The sequence below is a fragment of the Toxotes jaculatrix genome, chromosome 16, assembly GCF_017976425.1.
Source record: "Toxotes jaculatrix isolate fToxJac2 chromosome 16, fToxJac2.pri, whole genome shotgun sequence".
NCBI classification, from domain to species: domain Eukaryota; kingdom Metazoa; phylum Chordata; class Actinopteri; family Toxotidae; genus Toxotes; species Toxotes jaculatrix.
The window spans coordinates 21,686,909-21,706,579 of NC_054409.1; the positions used below are offsets into that span (position 1 = coordinate 21,686,909).

Genomic DNA, 19,671 nt, shown 5'->3' on the forward strand with positions numbered 1-19,671 from the left:
GGGACAAAGGTAAAATGGTGTGAAGAGCTGAGTTTCCAGAACTACTTCATTTTACTTTTACAATTTTGAAGCATTTCCTTCTATGTTGTCTTTTCAGATCTGCTGACTGCTGTTTATCAACAGTATTAGTCCCAAGACCGTTTTGTCCACTAGGTGTTGCTCTTGTTATATACATGAAGCATGTGCTGCCATAATGAGTTTTTCCTCATAACTAAATACACCTCTGTGGGGGAAAGTGTCCTGCACTCTGCTTCATATGAACCTACAGTGATTGTGTAATCTCATCTTCATGAAAAACAGTTGATGGGAAAAGAAACCGGACGCGAGTGTGTAATCACCACAACACAAGTGCACTGCACAGAAAAACAGTTAGGATAATGACATTATAGCCTCAGGGGTCCACTGAACAGTTTAGTCACAGCCAAGAAGTACTGTCAACAAGGACCACAGATGTGACTCACACAAGATGTCCAGGGATAAAATTGGACTTCTCATTCCCAACTACTTCAACCAAAAACCACAATGTCTTTATAATCCTATAGGACTTACATTGTCTCTGTGGCATTCAGTGGTGGGTTTGCTGTGACTCAGTTAGACCTTATGGTATTTCCTTTACGGTGTTGTTTTGATATCCATGTACCATACACACACACACACACACACACACACACACACACACACACACACACACACACACACACACACACACACACACACACACACACACACACACACACACATCTTTACTCTGGGGCTCGCTCACAATGCTGGATCTCATTTTGCTTAATGTTTTAGGTGGAAAGAGTTCAGATCAAGGAAGTCCTCTATGCAATAGTTTACTTAAATAAAAGTACAGAAACATTAGCAATAAACGAAATGTATGAAATGTGAAAGTACTCATGATGCAGAATGATCATGTGTTGGGTTGTAATGCATTAAGCATCACTTAAGTGTTGTAATTTGGTCGAGGTGGAGCTCAATTCAGCTGCTTCATGAACTGGTATAAATTATATTTTATAAACTGATGGTATGTTTTATATGTAATCCATAAGTCCACCCCCAGCACACACGCACCACCACCACAACACACTTCATTTCCTGCACGAGGTGACGGTCCTCCCACTTCCCACAGTAAACACACCCATTGATTTCAGTGAGAGAGGACTGGGAGCGCAGGAGGAAAACCGTCACACAGGAGCAGAGCGGCGGCGCTGGAGGAGAGCCTCCAAACATTTCAGCTCATCCTCGACGTTAAAGCCCCTCTGTTTTTGTACGGAGCGTCTCGTTACACGCGTTTAGATACACTAAATAAATTTACTTGCGGACTTTGCAGAAAAGCCAGTGTAGTGGAGGAAAACGGCCTCATCCTGACCGAGGAGCCGCCAGCCTTTCGGAAATAAGCAAGGAGTTACTACACTCCCCGAGCGCAAGGCTTGCATCGTGGCTCTTTCAGAAGTGGCATGTTCCAGGGATACAGCGGGCACAGTTGAACTCCTGCTTTCACCCAAAGAGGTACATTTGACTTTAGGTCTCATCCCCACAGGCTGTTACACCACACTGTTGCAATCTAACAACTGCTGCATCCCTCTCTGATCACCTGACGATGGAAAACTCCGGGTTGTAACCGAGAAAGCGCAACAGAAAACAGGCTAATGGACAATAGACGGCTGTTGACATTAATTGATTTAGTCGGTAATATCTTGCTGCTGTCTTGTACCGAGCACACTGGTTGTACTTTTCCTTGCTTTTTGTGTAGTAGGCGGCAGGTCTCCTCTCCTCCTTTGTGCTCTCTTGAGCGTCTTGTCCCTGCATACTCATGCATGCCCAAGATGTTTTACGCGTTTCAAAAGCGACATCAGGTGTGACATGCTCTCCTTATGTGTTTTAATTTTCGTTTTTTTAAATTTATTTAGTGGCAAAGGCTTTGGTTTAAAAACGGTTAGTCTCGCTCAGATGTGTGTGAACAGCTGGTTGGAGACTGTAAATCTCATTGTGTTTGATTTAGATGAAGATTGATGCAGACATACAGATCAATAGCTGCCGGTCTGGCCTCTTGTTTTGCATCTTGTTTCATTTTTTTTTTCAAGTGGCAGATGTATATACTTGGCCCATATTAGCCTGGTGTTTACTTTTGAAGTCGCTCCCTCCCATCCCTCTTCCTGAGCCCATGGTTGACTGTGAACACCTGGCAATGATTTTGAACAGACTGCAGCCAGCAAGGCCTCAGATAGAGTCCAGAGGCAGCATGTGCACGACTTTTTTTTTTTTTTTTTTTTGGTAACCATGTTCTTTCTGAGTGTGGCATGTAGTATGTGCTTTCCAGTTATGTGTCTGTGGATCTGCTTTCTGTGAGGGGATGAAGATGACAACTCTAAAAGCCATTCAGGCAAACGCACACTCTCACACTGCTGGCATCTTTTCTTCCTCTCGGGGCACGTTGGTGTGAATGTACTGACTCTGTTACTGCAACAGAAAATAGGCTGCAAGATCAATCAGACACCAAGAACAAATTATAATACCACGAGCACTGATTGTTGATAGTTATTGATATGAGTGGTTGCCTTCAGGGCTGGAACTACTCATTATTATCATTAATGATTAATCTGACAATTATTTTTTGATTAATCAATTACACTATAAATTGCTAAAAAAAAATCTTTTTCTCTATTTTAGCTTTAAAAAATGACAGTTATCAGAATATTGGGTGCTTATTTTTTTGTTAGTCAACTAATTTTTTTATGTAAACAACATGTATTATCAACTCTCAACGATACATCTGTCACCAGTGGAAGTCAAAGTGAATCCATGCGCTCACCAGAAAGAATGAGAAAACATGATAAAGACAAAAACAAAACTCCGTCACACTATGAGGGCAGCAGGTAATCAGTTGAATTCTGGTATGTAAAAACTTTTAGTTTAGTCATGAAAGAGGATTTTACAGTTCCTGCTAATTGTATTTCCTCGTAAGTTTCCTCACAAGTTATGTAAACTATGTGGAATATGTTGAAGTTATTACTTTTCTTCTGAAGATGTGGCCATTTATTTGTTCTCAGTTAGAGCAGAAATAACAAGTTGTCAGTTGCTGTTTATGATCAAAGAACAATTACATGAATCTATGTACTCTGAAACAATTTGTTCTAATTGGTATATACAGATTTCACACACACTAATAAAACTTCCTTACTGGACAAATGTTGGGGACAAGCAAATTTGTAACTTAGGACAAATTCCCATTTAAATTACAAATGTATGAACAAAGGGTTTTCAGAACCTGCAGGCCTGCTTGGTAATCCAGGCTTTATCCTTTAAAATGCAAATGGCTTAAGTATCTGGTTTACTGCTCTTGTCTCTCTCTTCAGATCTCCTGCCCTCACTGCATGTATGAGTGAGCTCATTTAACTGTGGATAACTTTGTTCAGTGTTTGATTAAATGCAAAATGTAGATCATGGAACGCAGATCACCTCTGGTAACTGCATAGGGCAGCATGTAACTGAATGTGACAGCGGCTGCAGAACAAAACAGTAAACTGTAATATTTCTAATTATCATCATTAAGGCAAATCAAATGAAAATTCAGATGTATTATCATAAGATTGAACTGTTGTGGGTTGAGGAAGATTTTTTTTTTAATTACCACACTATCATCTGAAATAATGTTCAACAGTGTTTCTGTTGGACTGATCAGAGTGTTCTTCTACCTGTCAGCTACTGTGACCCCAGGCCTGCACTACTGAAGGCTTATATTTATTAACATGTTAATGATTAGGATCGTTAAACCTCTCTGATTTAATGCCTTTATTAGGTATCTGATTTATTAGGGCCACTTATTCAAATCAAGCCACTTACAACTTCCAATTAGAAAACATGAGCTGCAGTATCAGTACTTTGTGTGTGTGTGTGTTGAGGGGAGGGGGCATGCAGGTGAGAGAGCATGCTAGGATAGTCTTGTTATAGCTGAGCCAGAGGCCAGAAGATGAGGGGTTGCCAGTCTTGTCTGTGCTGGAATGCAATAAATCCTGCTGAACCGACGTTGCAGTTGGTTTTGCATTTCATCAAGCTGTGATTAATAATATTCTTCCTCTCATTATTATTGTGAAATATGACTGTATGAGTTGGAAAGCAATATATATGTATATATAGGTTTCCAAGTAATAAGTTAAACTAACCAGTTGCTGGCTGTATCTGGCTGCATGAGAGTGGAATCAATCTTTTTGTCTAACTCAGGGCAAGAAAGTGAATAAACACATTTCTCAAAGAGTCAAACTCTTGCTTTAAGCCATTGTATTGGCTCATGAGCACACATCACTTGAAAACGTTTTATGAGCGCAGCTTTTATGAAGCAGTCACACAAGTTTTTTCTTATCTTTGCAGTTCACATGAAATTACAATGGGTTGTCTCCCTTTATCTTTCTCACCTAACCACATTCACCCTCACAGATTTCCCTCTAGTTTTGAAAGCTTAGGCCAGAATGCTATGCAAGTAGCTTAAATACATTATGGTAATGCTAGGCTTTTTATTTTCCCCATTGGGAGCGGTACTTCAACAGTCAACCTGGTGTCTGGGTTTTTGAAAGCAAAAACACAGAGCAGCTGGTTTGGGTTAGTCTAACTGGAATGTAATCATGTTCCCAGAGCCTGTGACAAGGAACAATGCAGCTCTGCTGAAGCCGGAGGTGTGAGTGACACCGCTCACCAGAGAGCCCTGCTGGACTTTCATTTGTACCTGCAGGGTTCAAGCTTGATTGTCTATTCATGCAACGGCAGTCTGAGGATTTGGGAGCAGATGATGCAACTTAAGGAAAATGGAAACTGTCCTCTCCTCTCTGTAGCCGGGCTGTAGAGGAATCATTTAAGACACCTGGGAACCTTTGAAGTCTCTAGGTGTATCTTTTGAGTGTCAAAACCTAATTTTCTCACTAACAGAGAAACAGTGGCTGCTGTGGTCAGCTTGACCTTTGTCGATTACAATGGATTGCAATCCTGACAATCTTTTGGGGTGGAAAAAAGCACCTGTTTTGATACAAAAAAAAAAAAACCCCAACAGATTTTATGTGGAGTATAGTTGATATTAAGGTTTAATGTTAAGAAAAGGCAATCTTCCATCACTCTTCATATATATGCAGAGACCTGTAGACCCAGGAGCAAGCTGAAACCTTAAAATGTCTGTAAGTCTGGTCAAATAATCTGTCAGCTGTGGATTTACTAGGTCAGACAGGGACTCAGTACCTCTGGAAATAGAGTGCTGGAGGCACTTGACATGTCTTGAAATTGGGTGGACTGAAAGTGAGCTCCGAGCGAGGACAGGGCAAGGACAGTGAGGGTGGGAGCTGGGACTTTCTGGAAGGGGAGTGGAGGAAATTCTGGGCATTTCACAGAGGCTTAAAAGAGTCCTGCTATCTCTTCCTTTCCTCTTTTCTTACGTACAGTATAAACCACGGTATCTCTACAAGAGGGGGATTAATACTGCTCAGAACTGAAAGTGGAAAAGCCTCCTGCTCTCTGAAGAGAAGACAATTGTTATCTACTTGACCTTCATAACTCCCGGATGTATGCTACTAGTACGTGTAATCACCGAATCGCTTGCTAAATGTCTTTCTGTTTCTTATGAAGAACTGCAATACTCTCTCCAAAAATGGCCTCATTAATCATCTTATATTATGGATACTAGGGCAGAACCATGTAATATTTCAGGATTGACGTCACAGTGTGTGAATGTGAAATTTAATAAGGCAAATTAGGCCGACTTTACTGTTTTTTTAATGATAAATCTTGAAGACAATCTAGTTTCTCTGATAAACAGCACAATTTGGCCTGCTTTGCAGTAATCACATACCATTCCTGCACACGAATTAACATCTCATGTGTCTTGTGTTTTTTGCAGTTAACTTTCAAATTAATTGGGTAAAAAAAATGATGGAATTAAAAAGATTAAGAACAAAAACACCTACATTTTCTGTCCTTTACAGAACCTGAATGCTGCTTACATCATACTTTATTTTCTGAATATTGAATACAAGATATAAAACCTATTATTCCGTCAGGGCTCCTTATCATTGTAAAAAAATATATTGCCAGGCAGTTTGTTTTTGAACACTCAACTATAGTACATATGGATATATTGAGAACTTTAAAATGTTCCTCAGCTAACAAATCATGAACTGCATCAAAGAGAGATTCTTCTTCTTCTCTTTTTCAGGATTCAATGAAAATGTCCGTGTGCGTCCATGAGAACCGAAAATCGAGAGCCAGCACTGGCTCTATGAACATCTACCTGTTCCACAAGTCCTCCTATGCCGACAGTGTCCTCATGCACCTCAACTCACTGCGGCAGCAAAGGCTTTTCACAGACGTCCTGCTTCATGCTGGCAGCCGCTCCTTCCCCTGCCATCGTGCTGTGCTGGCTGCCTGCAGCCGCTACTTCGAGGCCATGTTCAGTGGTGGGCTGAGGGAGAGCCAGGCCAGCGAGGTCGACTTCCATGACTCCATCCACCCGGAGGTTTTAGAGCTCCTGCTGGATTACGCATACTCATCGCGCGTGGTCATCAACGAGGAGAACGCAGAGTCACTGTTGGAAGCGGGGGACATGTTGGAGTTTCAGGACATCCGCGATGCCTGTGCTGAATTCCTGGAGAGAAACCTTCACCCGTCTAACTGTCTTGGCATGTTGTTGCTGTCTGACGCCCACCAGTGTACCAAGCTGTCAGAGCTCTCCTGGGGCATGTGCCTCAGCAACTTCCCTGCTATTTGCAAGACAGAGGACTTCCTCCAACTGCCCAAAGATATGGTGGTGCAGCTTTTGTCACACGAGGAGCTAGAGACAGAAGATGAGAGACTGGTTTATGAAGCTGCCCTTAACTGGATCAACTATGATCTGGAAAGGAGGCACTGCCACCTTCCAGAGCTTCTGAGAACGGTCCGCCTCGCCCTGCTGCCTGCCATCTTTCTGATGGAGAATGTCTCCACAGAAGAGCTGATCAATGCCCAGGCCAAGAGCAAGGAACTGGTGGATGAAGCTATCCGCTGTAAGCTGAAAATCCTGCAGAATGATGGCGTTGTTAACAGCCCGTGTGCTAGACCAAGAAAAACCAGCCATGCTCTCTTTCTTCTGGGAGGGCAGACTTTCATGTGTGACAAGTTGTACCTGGTAGACCAGAAGGCCAAAGAAATTATCCCCAAGGCTGACATCCCCAGCCCCAGGAAGGAGTTCAGCGCCTGCGCCATTGGCTGTAAGGTGTACATCACTGGTGGGAGAGGCTCAGAGAATGGTGTGTCTAAAGATGTGTGGGTCTACGACACCGTCCACGAAGAATGGTCCAAAGCAGCTCCCATGCTCATCGCCAGGTTTGGCCACGGCTCTGCGGAGCTGAAGCACTGCCTCTATGTGGTAGGAGGTCACACTGCAGCAACAGGCTGCCTCCCGGCCTCTCCATCCGTGTCACTCAAACAGGTGGAGCAGTTTGACCCAGTGGCAAACAAGTGGACCATGGTGGCTCCTTTGAGAGAAGGCGTGAGCAACGCAGCAGTGGTCAGCGTCAAGCTCAAACTGTTTGCCTTTGGAGGAACCAGCGTCACCCACGACAAGCTGCCCAAGGTGCAGTGCTACGATCCGCAGGAGAATCGATGGACTGTGCCCGCATCCTGCCCGCAACCGTGGCGCTACACAGCTGCTGCCGTGCTGGGAAACCAGATCTTTGTCATGGGTGGGGATACAGAGTTCTCAGCATGCTCGGCTTACAAGTTCAGCAGCGAGAGCTACCAGTGGACTAAAGTGGGCGATGTGACAGCCAAGCGGATGAGCTGCCAGGCTGTAGCATCTGGAAACAAACTGTATGTGGTGGGTGGGTACTTTGGCACACAGCGGTGTAAAACTCTGGACTGCTATGACCCCACGCTGGATGCTTGGAACAGCATCACTACTGTGCCATACTCGCTCATTCCCACTGCTTTCGTCAGCACCTGGAAACATCTGCCTGCTTGAGCCCCAAACCCCTCTACACCGTTTTCATGAGGTGAGTTTGACCTCTCATGTCTCTGTCTGTCTGAAAGTGGAAATCCACCAATTTTACATGATCAAAGTCTGTTTATGAGTCTAAAGTATAAGTTTGAAAATGAAAACAATCAGAGTATATGGAGCTAGAAAAAAGTGACATGATTAGACCCACTCCTCATCTCTGTCTGAGGCCTCAAGAGATTCATGTGTAGCCTCAAACTGGCTTACATTCCTTTTTCACACAAACACACCACATGAATAAAATTATTTTTGGCAGCAATCAAAGTTGATCAATAAACTTGACTATCAAAAATGACAAGCCAACACTGGGTGTGTCGTTCAAGCTTTCAGATTTTCAGAAAAAGAGAAATACTGACAGGATAGGTAGAGTCTTCTTAGCAGAACAGAGGAGGAAGATCTAGAGGAGGGAGAGTGGGCCAATGGGGGTATTGATAGGGGCTTGTGTGCGTTAGTTAAGTGAGTTATGTGGCTGTGGGGATGGGCGGAAGGACAGAGAGGGTAATTGAAAGAGAATGGGATACTATTATTGCTCCTGGGGGGGAAATTTCTCTAAGAAGGAAAAGGGGGTCTGCCAATTAGACAAGCCACACACCAGCAGGCTACAACACCCTGGCGAGGCTAATCCACTCTCAGTTGCCTCCCTTTGTCGAGGTTATGGTCTTTACCCTGGGTGTGTGGGAGGCAGCCGGCGACTCACGCGGTGTCGGAAACCATTCATCATCAGTCACAGTATAGGTGACTAAGAGAAGTGGCAGAGGGGGAAGTGAAGAATCCCCCCCCCCCCCCCCCCCCCCACCCCCAGCCCTGAACCCGACAGTCTCTTCTGGCTTCATCTATGTCTTCTTGGCCTCATTCTAACCCTGCTCTCTTGCTCTGATGATAAGCAGGCCAGATGTATGTGGAGCATGTGTAGTCAGCTGGTAAACCTGATTTTTTCTGCGTGCTGCAGGCTGTGGGGTCCCTTATCACATCACATCGCACAAACCCTCCACCCTACACCGCTTCTCCCTCACACACCCATGCAGGCAGTCCTTTTCATTTAGCTGCTCTATTTGTTGAAATGGTTGGCGGCCCTCGGCTCCGGAGAAAGCGAAGTAGAGTGACTCCCCAGCTGTCCAGCACAACACAGTCTCCCATTTGAAAATGCCAGGAAGCAGCTCAGAGCAGCTTCACTGCTCCGTTGCTGTGATGTTCCTGCTCTCTACAAGGATGAAATATTTTTGAAGACTTATTATTCCCTTTCTTTTCACTGACTCATCTCTGAAAGGGAGAGACTAGACTGAAGGCTTGAACTATCTCTAAGCCAGTGCAACACGGTGCTCAGTGAAGGATATAATCCTGCCACTAATTTAATACTGAATTTGTTTTTTTTTCCTTATTCCTTATCCCTTTCATGGCAACTGACAGTCTACTCATTGAACGCGATGAAAAGACAAAATGTGGAGGAATGGAAAAGAAGGCAGACTGGGGAAGGAAGTATGTTAGACCTCACAGAAGGAGACTGTGGCTGTTAGAGAAAAAAAGTTCTCAGTTTTTCCCAGGGGAACAATTTGAACTTGTCTGAGATTCTTCCTTTTTAATTCATTTTTTTCTAGGAAAGCTTGTAGTAGGGGCAAACAGTACTGAGAAAACCAAATAACACAATATTTCTGACTGACTTCACTGATGTTGATAAAGTAGTCATATTCATTTTCAGGAAGTGTTGGTGAGATTTAGAAGATATTTACACACAGAAAATTATAAGAAACTATCAAAAGCAATGTGAATCTGATGTCCAAACAGATATAGGCATACAATGTTAGAGCAGTATAATGAGCTTTACTCAAATGCAACATTAAGTCTTTAAAGAAAAGGTAACTTTAAATCTCTATAGCAATTTAAAACCCAGAACATCATACTAATAAATTGCCTGACATTTGTCATATAATACAAGGGTAAGAAGTAAATGAATGAATACAGCTCCACTACAAACGAGTCAGTCTCGACATACACTGAGCTCAAGTAACCTGATCAGCTTCATCTGGTTTCCGAAGCCCCATGGCACTTTGGCAGTTTAAATGGTTTCCAGTTAAAAGAATGAACTGTATATGGCACATGCACAGTGTTACTGGAATAGATTTTAGACATTAGACATGTTAAGGAATATGCTTATTCACTTTCATGCCTAATTGTATCAGTGGTATCAATCTCAGCAACAATGTCCTCCAGCAACCAACAGCAAAGGAAAGACCGAACCCCAAACAGAGATAGCTGATGATATTACATTACATTACATTCACATTAGACACACAGAAGGCTGCCAAGCTTATAACCATCTGTAGTGTACAAATAAGGACATATCAAGCTTTAAAAATGGAAAGGTCAGAGTGGATTTCTGAGAGTAAAACGCGCTCAGATGTGAAAAGTGTAGTAGGCTGAGGGGGAGATAAGATGCTGGATGAGGGCCAGACTGTACTGAGGAAACAGAGTAGGTGGATTTACCAAATCTATTAGTCTAGCAGGAGATACAGAGTCGGCACATTAGCAATACGTGTTAAATGGAATGTAATATAGCAGCTCTGAAATAAACAATTTTGTGATGCTCATTCTCATTCAGACTCCGTCAGGGAGATATTGGTTGTATTATATCATACAGGAAGTGAATAAAACGCAGTGCAATACAACATCATGACACTGAATCGACAGCTATTACATTGGGTTGTGTTACACTGCACAGGTGTTCATTTTTTATTTTACCTGCCCGCTGTACATCCCTCTCTTTTAAAGAGATAAAAGAAATCAAAATTTCAAGAATGCAAGATAATCCAGGAGCTTTATTTCTGAGCCTTGTTTTTTGTGTTATTTTCTGGTTTGAGGCTTCTTTTGTACTCTGGATATCTAAAAAATCACCTTTACACTGTTGAGTGTTGTTTGCTTTCAGGCATCTTCATACGTCGCATTAACCTGTTTCATAAGTCACTCTTTTCTCTTCCTCAGATTTCCCTGTTTTGCATCATCTACTGGACTCCAACTGTGAAGAAGCACACATTCTCTTCCTCTAAAAGAGACGTTGAACGGTGATGTACAGACACCCACATTCATTTTGATGTTGCAAAGATGCCGGAGACACAGAGACACAGAGACACTTTCAGCTGGACATTTTACCGGATGTCGTTTCTTGTTTCTGAGAAGGAAGCTGAGACATACAGTAACTCAACGCAAACAAACCAAACGAACTGCTACTTGCTATATGAGGCGCAAACCCCAACCTTGTCTACATCTAGCATATCAGGCTTTCATGCTGTGTTATGAGGACTGCAAACATATTACACTACTTGCATTTTTCCCATTTAGTCGTGGCAGGCTTGCGAGGATCTGTATTGATGTTTTTCTCTGTGATAAAAAAGAAGAAGAAAAAATACTCTTTTCATGGAGACTGCAATTTATAGCATGATGAATGTTCTATTTAGATTGAGGGAGGGAGAATGCAATGATTGGTGTGCCAAAGAACAGAAAGCCACTCAGTTTGACTGAATACAGCTGATTTATAAAAGGCACAATGAAGGAGCAAATCTCCCCCTTCCATCCTCTAATAAGCTCTTTTGTTTGACCCCTTATATCTTTTTTTTTTTTTTATTCTTTCAAAGGCGTGCTTCTGACAGCTCAGACACAGAAACAAACCTTTGAGTGTTCCTCTCATGAAGGCTTTGGCAGTTTGCTGTCACTACAAGCCACGAGGTGTTGATGAACAACACCAGCTGAGGTTGAGGAGGATGGAGGAGATCTGTGAGTGGCCATGGTGGTGGTGGTGGTGGGAGGGGGGTCGAGGTGCCTCGGGGGTCACGACCCCTACATGTTTGCTGTTTTGCAGCTACGCATTAACATCCGCCGAGCGCCGCTTAACAGACCCACTGTACACAGGGGCAGTATTCAGTGCTTCAGAAAAGACACTGTCATATTCAGCTGTACACTCAATGCTGTAAAAGACCGGCTGTGCTTCTGTTATTCCGATAAAAGCGGTGGCTTGCTTGCTGAGTCATAGATAAAGCCTTTTTAGAGCATGTCCACTCATAGTGATTCAGTAAAACTGGCATGAACTCTTCTCTGTGGTCACAGAAATCTTGTCACCTTAACCTAAAACTGAGAATCAATCAGTTTCTTTTTAAACTTGCTGCAATGTAGTCTTAATTTATATGACAATGATTACTCTGTTATGTTAATATGTTTAATCCTATTTATTTCTTCTCTGCCTGCGTTCATTTGTGAATGTATGTTTGGGTTGTGTCATGCATGGCCAGGTGTTGTGTTTTATTTGATCTCAGTTGGGCTGCATTTTGCACAGTTCAGTCTTTCCCACGAGGAGCTGGTTCTTTTAAAAGAGACGGAGGTGCGACTCTCCCAGGGTTTTCAGTTGTGTCAGAGTATGGATGGAAGAGGAAGAATGACTCACATCACTGATGACGTAAAGCTGTTTAGGCCACAGGGTCACTGCCCAAATAAGAAGACAGAATGGGGTTGGAAGAAAGAAATAATAATTTTACTTCTGATAGATTCAGTTTAAGCTCAAACCTGGGTCCAAACCTGCCTTAAACTGTCCCATCGGGGCCCAAACCTTACCAACATAAAACCATAAAACAGATAAGGCTGTTGGAAATGTGCAGTATGTGGCCCAGTATCTATCAGGGACGTCACAGAGTAACCCTGACATGGTTAAGAATGTGATGGTCTGTGCAGCTGTCCTCGGGACAGCTGGAGGACTGTCGCATGTGCTAACTTGGCTTATTGGGGTGTTAATCCACAGTCTTCTTCACCGTTAAGTAGAGAGAGAGAGTTGAATCCAGTAAGCTGTGCATTGATAAGGGCAGACACCGCAGTGCTTTTCATCATAGTGTTAATGATGCACATAAATAAAGAAGGAAAAAAAACACTGCAAGTTCTTAAAGAACAAAAAACGAGAATGTCCTAAACACTTGCTTATGAAAATTCTTGGTAACTCTAATCAGTGTTTTTGTCTGTATGTCTGTCCAGGTGACCTGAACATTGGCATTTTACAATTGAATATTGATGGACTCATTGAATTTCAATGTAAGAGGTAATGTTTCAGTGCAATGTGTGTATATATATATATATATTTTAATTTTTTTCCAAATGTCTGTCCTCCTGGATTCATGAATCAAATCAAATCTTTGTGGATCAATTGGTAAACAGCCCTGCAAATTCCTTCCTCCAGCTCCTTTAGGCCACCCAAAACTTCATCCTTTCTTTGGACATTACAGGACTTCTCCGGAGACCCTCGTGGCTCCATAATGTTGACCTCCTACAGCCATTGAACTCAGAGGCTCTGGCCCCACCAATCAGATAAGAGCATTTCTTTCCCATAGAACACAGGTTTCCCTGGCAACAGCAAGCAATGAATGCCCCTTCAATTTGCTTCTAATTGCTGAGTGGCATTTCCCATTTCTAGTCTTGCCCTCCTCTTACTCTGTGTTTTATCTGGAAGTCCAGCTGGCTCAGATTGGAGCACAGTATCCCACTTTACATAATGATGTAAATTAGACAGGAAACACTGTCGGTGTGCATCGGTTTCCTTCTTTCTTCCTCTCTCTCTTTTTTTTTTTTTGTCATGTAAGAGTTTAATTTCTATTTTTATGGCATTATTTTGTACATGTGATTTTTTTCACAATGTGAAATTCATGGCTAATAAACATAAGAGTTTTTTCCTCTTGACTGTATGGCACTGTCTCTTTGTCTTTGTCTCTGAGATCATTTCTCTGTCTACATTAATGCAATAGTGCAGATTTAGAAGGGAAAAGCTGCTTCATCACAGCACAGGGTGCTTTCTCATTACTGCATGTCTCGCATATTTAGGAGGCTTTGGAGTGAATACAGCAGCCAGAGTGTCCTGAGGTATTTAAGGCAGTATATCATGCGTACAGCTTTTGTTCTGTGGAGGAGGGACTGAAATCATCTTATCTATGCCTCTGGCTTCTAAGCTTCCTGCACAAGAACAGGCAAAACACAGCCAGATACTTTCCCTTTCTCTGTCAAGTCACCTTGGCAACGGCAACCTTTATCTGCAAACTGTGGGGGCTGGAGGAGAACATGAAATCTTAAAAAGCACCTCTCTCTACCCCCCCTCCCTCCCTCCCTCCTTGGCCTGCCTCCCCTCTCACATCCTACACCCCCTCTCACACTTTTTCATCAGTGAAATGCATCGCAGAGCGGCTCTCCAGTGGTGGAGCCCTCCTGCTTTTGACGTGTCCTGGTTTGTAACAGTTCTAACATCCCATTAGTGAGAGATTGCAGAGCACGCTGCCGCTCGCCGCATTCCTCCAACCCTGAGGAGTCCAGCTCTGTTCACTGTTTACATTCTTCACCCTGACACAGCTCCTGACCGGTGACATGAGGTTGAGAAACACCAGTTTTACTGGATCCTGACCCTCACTGCTTTCACAAACAAAATACACCCATACAGTGGGGGAGGTGGAAGCTTGGGAAATAAACAAGTATTCCTCTGGCTGTCACAATATGTGCTGAGATGCTGAAATAATCTTATCTGCTCTATTTCAAGATAACTTAGTCACAAGATGATTTTTCTCAAGCATTCTATGACTGAGAACCAGGAAAGGGAAAAAAAAGCGTTGACATTTAAGGTGAAATGTGGGAGCTCTGTGTGCTGGAGGCCCCTCAGTGCCCCTTTGTGATCCAACAGTCCCCCCATTAATCAAGACAGGAAGTTGAATTTCCTGTCCGCCAGGAAGTAGGTCTTATCCCCCCACCCCCGCTCCCCCCCTCCCCCTCTCCCCCTACCCCCCTCCCCCTCCCTGAACATACCACTGACGGCTCAACCCTTCAGCACTGTGAATCCTTTGGGTGCTGTTAGCCGATGCAGAGCTCGGCTGAACAGACTAAAGTCTAGTATTTTGTGTGGGCAGTCTGCATGTGTGGCCGAGTGTGATAAAAACAATGTACCTACATGTCATAGTCGCCTGGCAACGCAGGCATTAGCCGTGACACACACACACACACACACACACACACACGTACACATTCAGAGACGTTTTCAAATAAAATTAACTGCATATTAGTTGCACATGTCCTCACATGTCAGCGTCAGCAGATGTCTGGTCACAGTTATTTATCATGTCTAGATTTAGAAGAATTAGACACAGCTACAAAAAAAAAAATAAGATATAGAAAAATTAGTCCAAGCAATGATGAACGTTTCCCAGAACAGATCTGAGATGATAGGTGTGGTGTTGTTCTGTGTTATTCATACTGTCAACTAATTCCATGAAAAGACCAAAGCCTACAATACTTTATGACTTCCCTGTCTGTGGCACTCAGCTCTAAGCCAACTGGTTCCTACCGAGGACATAAATCTTTAAAAACAGATCACAAATGTGTAGTTTTTTTTTTTTTGTTTTTTTTTTTTTAAGTTAAAGCACAGTAGTTTCCCAAAACAGCTTGGCATTGTCATTTTTCGCTGTCTTTACTCAAACAGAAGTAAAGTACATTCAGTGGGGACTATTTTCATCTGTGGATTAATGCACGTTTGATGTACCAGTGAGTATATGGACTGTCCATCAATGTTAAAACATACTAATGCAATTCTTTAATCCAGTCCATCATATCTAATCATATCATTTCGAAACATATGACATTTTGGTCTTGAAGCAACCTAATTTATTCCCATAATCTTACTTTTTCTCATGGTTTTACATTTTTTTTTTAATTCAAATTTACCACTTTACAACTTTATTCTCAAAACTGTACAACTTTCCAACTCATAAAAGTTTTACTTTTTGCTCTGAAAGCATTTTTCTTCTAGCATTGCACCATTTTCTCAAAATATTTTAACTTCCATGTCTAAATCTCAGATTTTTTTTCTTTGCCAGTCACCCTAATACTTTGTACTTGCATGATACACAGATAATACTTGTTAGTACGATTAATTTTGGTCTTTTCATAGGATTTGGTGACAGGCTGTAAATAAAATGCTGTAATTTTGAAAACCGCAGATACACTATAAAAAGCTGCATAATGTGAGGTTATCTTAACTTAGAAAGGGAAAAGGGATTTCATCAGCCGGGTGGAGGTGCAGGTGGGTGGATACAGAGCTGAAGAGGCCTGGTGAGCTCTTCGCCCACCCGCAAAAAAATATTCATACCATGCAGGGTGGAGCTGCTTTAAGCCATTCCAGACACACACACACACACAGACACTGTGATCATGTCAGGGATGTTTTCAAAATGAGCGAGCCATCCGCTGGGCTGTGCTCGCTCTGACCTCTGAGTTACATCAGCATTCAAGCAGCCAGCTGAAGACCAATCCGCCTCAAGCGAGGGACTGTGTCAGGGGCCAGTGTGTTGCTGTCAGACGTCCTGAAATGGAATTTAAAGCAAAGATCTTCTTATGGCAAAGTTAACTTTTTCAACTTCGAATTTCAGAGCTCAAATTTCCTGTCAGATTTCAAAACGACCTCCTATTCATGTGAGAGCACACTTGCCATGTCAAGTGACAGCCAGCTTTTCTGAACAGATGTCATACTACGCTTTCTATGAATACGTAATGGAAACTTCGAAATGTTTAGGTGCTTTATATTTATGATGTTATTATGTGCTCTTAAAGAAAGTTTATTTTCCTTTCAAAAGACCTACAGCTGACCCTGCTTATCTGGACCAAAAGGCAGACTCAGGAGATAACATACTGAGGAAAAAATAGCATATGCTGGACTGCTGCTGAAAGGGCCACGCGAGGCTCAGATCACCCCCCGTTATCGGTGCTTCTTTTAACCTGCAGCGAGATGTCTGACTGCAGAGATGTTATATGGTTTTGGAAGGTGAAATTCTTACAGTCGTATGTCTCCAGTAGTTCAAATTTATGTTTCATGTCTTACTGTTTTTAAATGATTATTTTTTCCTTCATTTTTTCCCATGACTAACACATCTTCATTAGTCCTCTGTTTATCCGCCACAGCATGCCCCCTTCCCCCTGCGTTATCGTGAGAGGGCTGAATGAAAATGAATGAGAGGTAATTAAGTCTGAGGAGATCTGCTCAGATGCACAATGGCTGCTCTCTTCTTTCTTCTTTCATTTTTTTTTGCCTGTGGCTTTGTCTCTCTCTTGTGTCATTACTCTAGCCTCTTCTGTGGATAACCCTGCTGACCCCATCTTTAAAATTTGTTGCCATCCCAGGAAAGATACCCTGCTGATTGGGTTGCTTTGCGGCCACAAGCTAATTTACTGCTTGAACATCACCTGAAGTGATTTTCCATCAGATGAGGACATTTAGAGAAGCTCTGCAATTAATGGAACACTGGGGAACAACAAATACGTGACTGACCTTGACTACTTGCTCCAGAGACTTTTAAAAGGCAACAAACTTTAACTTAAAGGGATAAATTGACCTTTTGGAAAATATGCTTATTCATTTTCTTGCTGACATTTAGGAGAGAGAGGATTGATCACACTCTCATGTCTGTGCGGTAAATGTGAAGCCATGAAGAATTGTTGTTAAGTAACATTACAAACTGATAGGTTGCAAAATGTTAATATGGGATGCATACATAAAATTCTCCTACATTCTCCACTCGTAGCAATTACAGACTTATAAACTGTATTGAGGTTATGTTTAGACATTCACAGCACCTGGTTTAAGTCTGGGAAAGATCAAGGTCATGGTTTGATACATAACAAGACTAAGTTTGGGTGCTCGCTGCTCTGTGAGGTTTTACTTTCAGGAACAGCAGTGCTTTCAGCTTAATGTCAAGGTTGGCGTGCTATCATGCACACAGCGACAATGCTAGCATGCTGATGATGATGATTCGTTTTGCAGTTATTTGGTCATCAACCGAAGTTTTAGACAAATCAAAATTTTGAACAGATGATGGTAAAAAAAAAATCAGTGGACTGAAACTACGGACTTTTTCTAACCTTAACCAAAGCACTTTTTATGCCTAAACCGAACCATTTGTGGGACTAAATGTCATGACTAGGCCCTAAGTGGACTGTTTTCTGAGCCCTTTTTGTTATGTTATGATCTCTTTTGTGGACATTTGGACCTTTTCAGATTCAGTTTGTTAAGTTTTGTTTATAGTTCCTGTTTTATTTTGAAATCATTGCCCTTGCGTATCTTGTCTTGTTTTACTTCCTGTCTTTGTCTTGTTTCCCGCCTTTGTGATTGTCTGCCCCGCCCTAATTTGTTTCACCTGTTGCCCATTGCCTTGTGTATTTAAGTCTCGTCGTTTGCCTGTGTTCTTGTTAGTTCGTTTTTGTCTCTTGCTGTTATCTCATGTCTTTTGCCTTGTCTCTTGTTTCTCATCTTGCCTCTCAGCATCATATCCCCAGTCAGGTTGTGTATTATTTGTTGCTTTGTTTCTGGTTTGACTTTTTGCTCCGTGTTTTGTCCTGTTTCCTCGATAGAGTGATTTTGTGTTCACGTTTTGTATTTTTGTTTTTGTGCCTTTTTCCCCTTTATGGGTGATCTTTGTTTGCTACTTTGTTAGAATAAAAACTATTATTTTTGATTTTGTCTGTGGGGTCGTGCATTTGGGTCCAAGTCCTTGCCCTAGTCCTGACACTAAATGTAAATGTAGCACTTCTTACACTTGAAAATTTCTACTGTGAGCATGATCCAGGTAGAAATGAAATTTCACAAAAATTAGATTATATGAATAAAATTTCTAAGAGACAGGGTTGGCAAGAAAGCATAGAAGCATACAAGCAAATGCCAAAGTATTCCTTTAGGTTGTCAGGAAGACACATAACAAAGCTTAAATGATTTGTTTTTTCAGTCAGTATGAATAAACTGATGATGAAGTGCAGCACAACAAGAAGGAAGCAGGCCCAGGACAACAGGAAGGAGCTGGTGCCATCATACCTCTGCTTATCAGAGTCATAACTGAAACTCTTTATCTCTGGAAAGAAGCATCTACTTAATCCTCCTCTGCTGGATCCCAGACATGTCATGCTGCTTCAAAGCCAAAGACTGTACGTGAAGACAAAAGCAATTTAGACATGTACAGAGAAAAGAAAATGCCCTTAGAATAGAGAGCAATGATTTTAGAAAAGGTGGGTTTGCTGAGAGATGTAGAAGTTGTGCTCGGGCATGACTGGAGATGTTTTGTTAAACAACTGGCTCAAGACCTGCATGCAAGTGTCCTGAAAACCTGCTCTTATTTTTTCTGACTGCTGCAGACATACAAGCCTGTGAATCGAAAAACACCACTTCACCCTTTGGATATGCTACAGCTTTATCAGGCATTTTCATGCAGATAAGATGTGTTTGGGGGTCATTAGTACATACTTATTAACCGCTTAGGGATGCTTTTAAAGCCACTTAGCTTACCTCAGCGATCTCAAGGCTTATCTCATTGCTGAAAACCGCAGAAAGATGAAACACTGCACAGCTTCATAAGGTAGATGTAATAACAGTTTGGGGTGAGTCACTGCAGGCTGTGTGCTCATAACATTGTTTACGTTCTCTTTGAAATGGGGTTGTTGGGTCTTTTAATCAGTGTGGCTCAAAGGCATTTGCCCTGCAATTTCTGCTGTTATATGGATTTTCACTCGGGTGTGGTTTGAGGTTGGGTAAGGAAAGGGGGAGGTGGAGGAGGGCTTGGTGGTTTAGGTGGGTTGATGGGGTAAACTCACTTCACTTTAAAGTAGCATAGCTCGGG

General features: G+C 42.3%; 1 protein-coding gene across 1 annotated transcript; it reads left to right on the forward strand.

Moving 5' to 3' along the window:
* The first annotated feature begins 1,212 nt into the window (after nucleotides 1-1,212).
* enc1 (ectodermal-neural cortex 1) lies at nucleotides 1,213-13,717 on the forward strand. The gene is made up of 3 exons (XM_041059518.1): nucleotides 1,213-1,512; nucleotides 6,197-8,009; nucleotides 10,988-13,717. Exon 2 carries the CDS (start codon nucleotides 6,203-6,205, stop codon nucleotides 7,976-7,978), a length of 1,776 nt encoding a protein of 591 aa, XP_040915452.1. The 5' UTR covers nucleotides 1,213-1,512; nucleotides 6,197-6,202; the 3' UTR covers nucleotides 7,979-8,009; nucleotides 10,988-13,717.
* The last annotated feature ends 5,954 nt before the right edge of the window (nucleotides 13,718-19,671 follow it).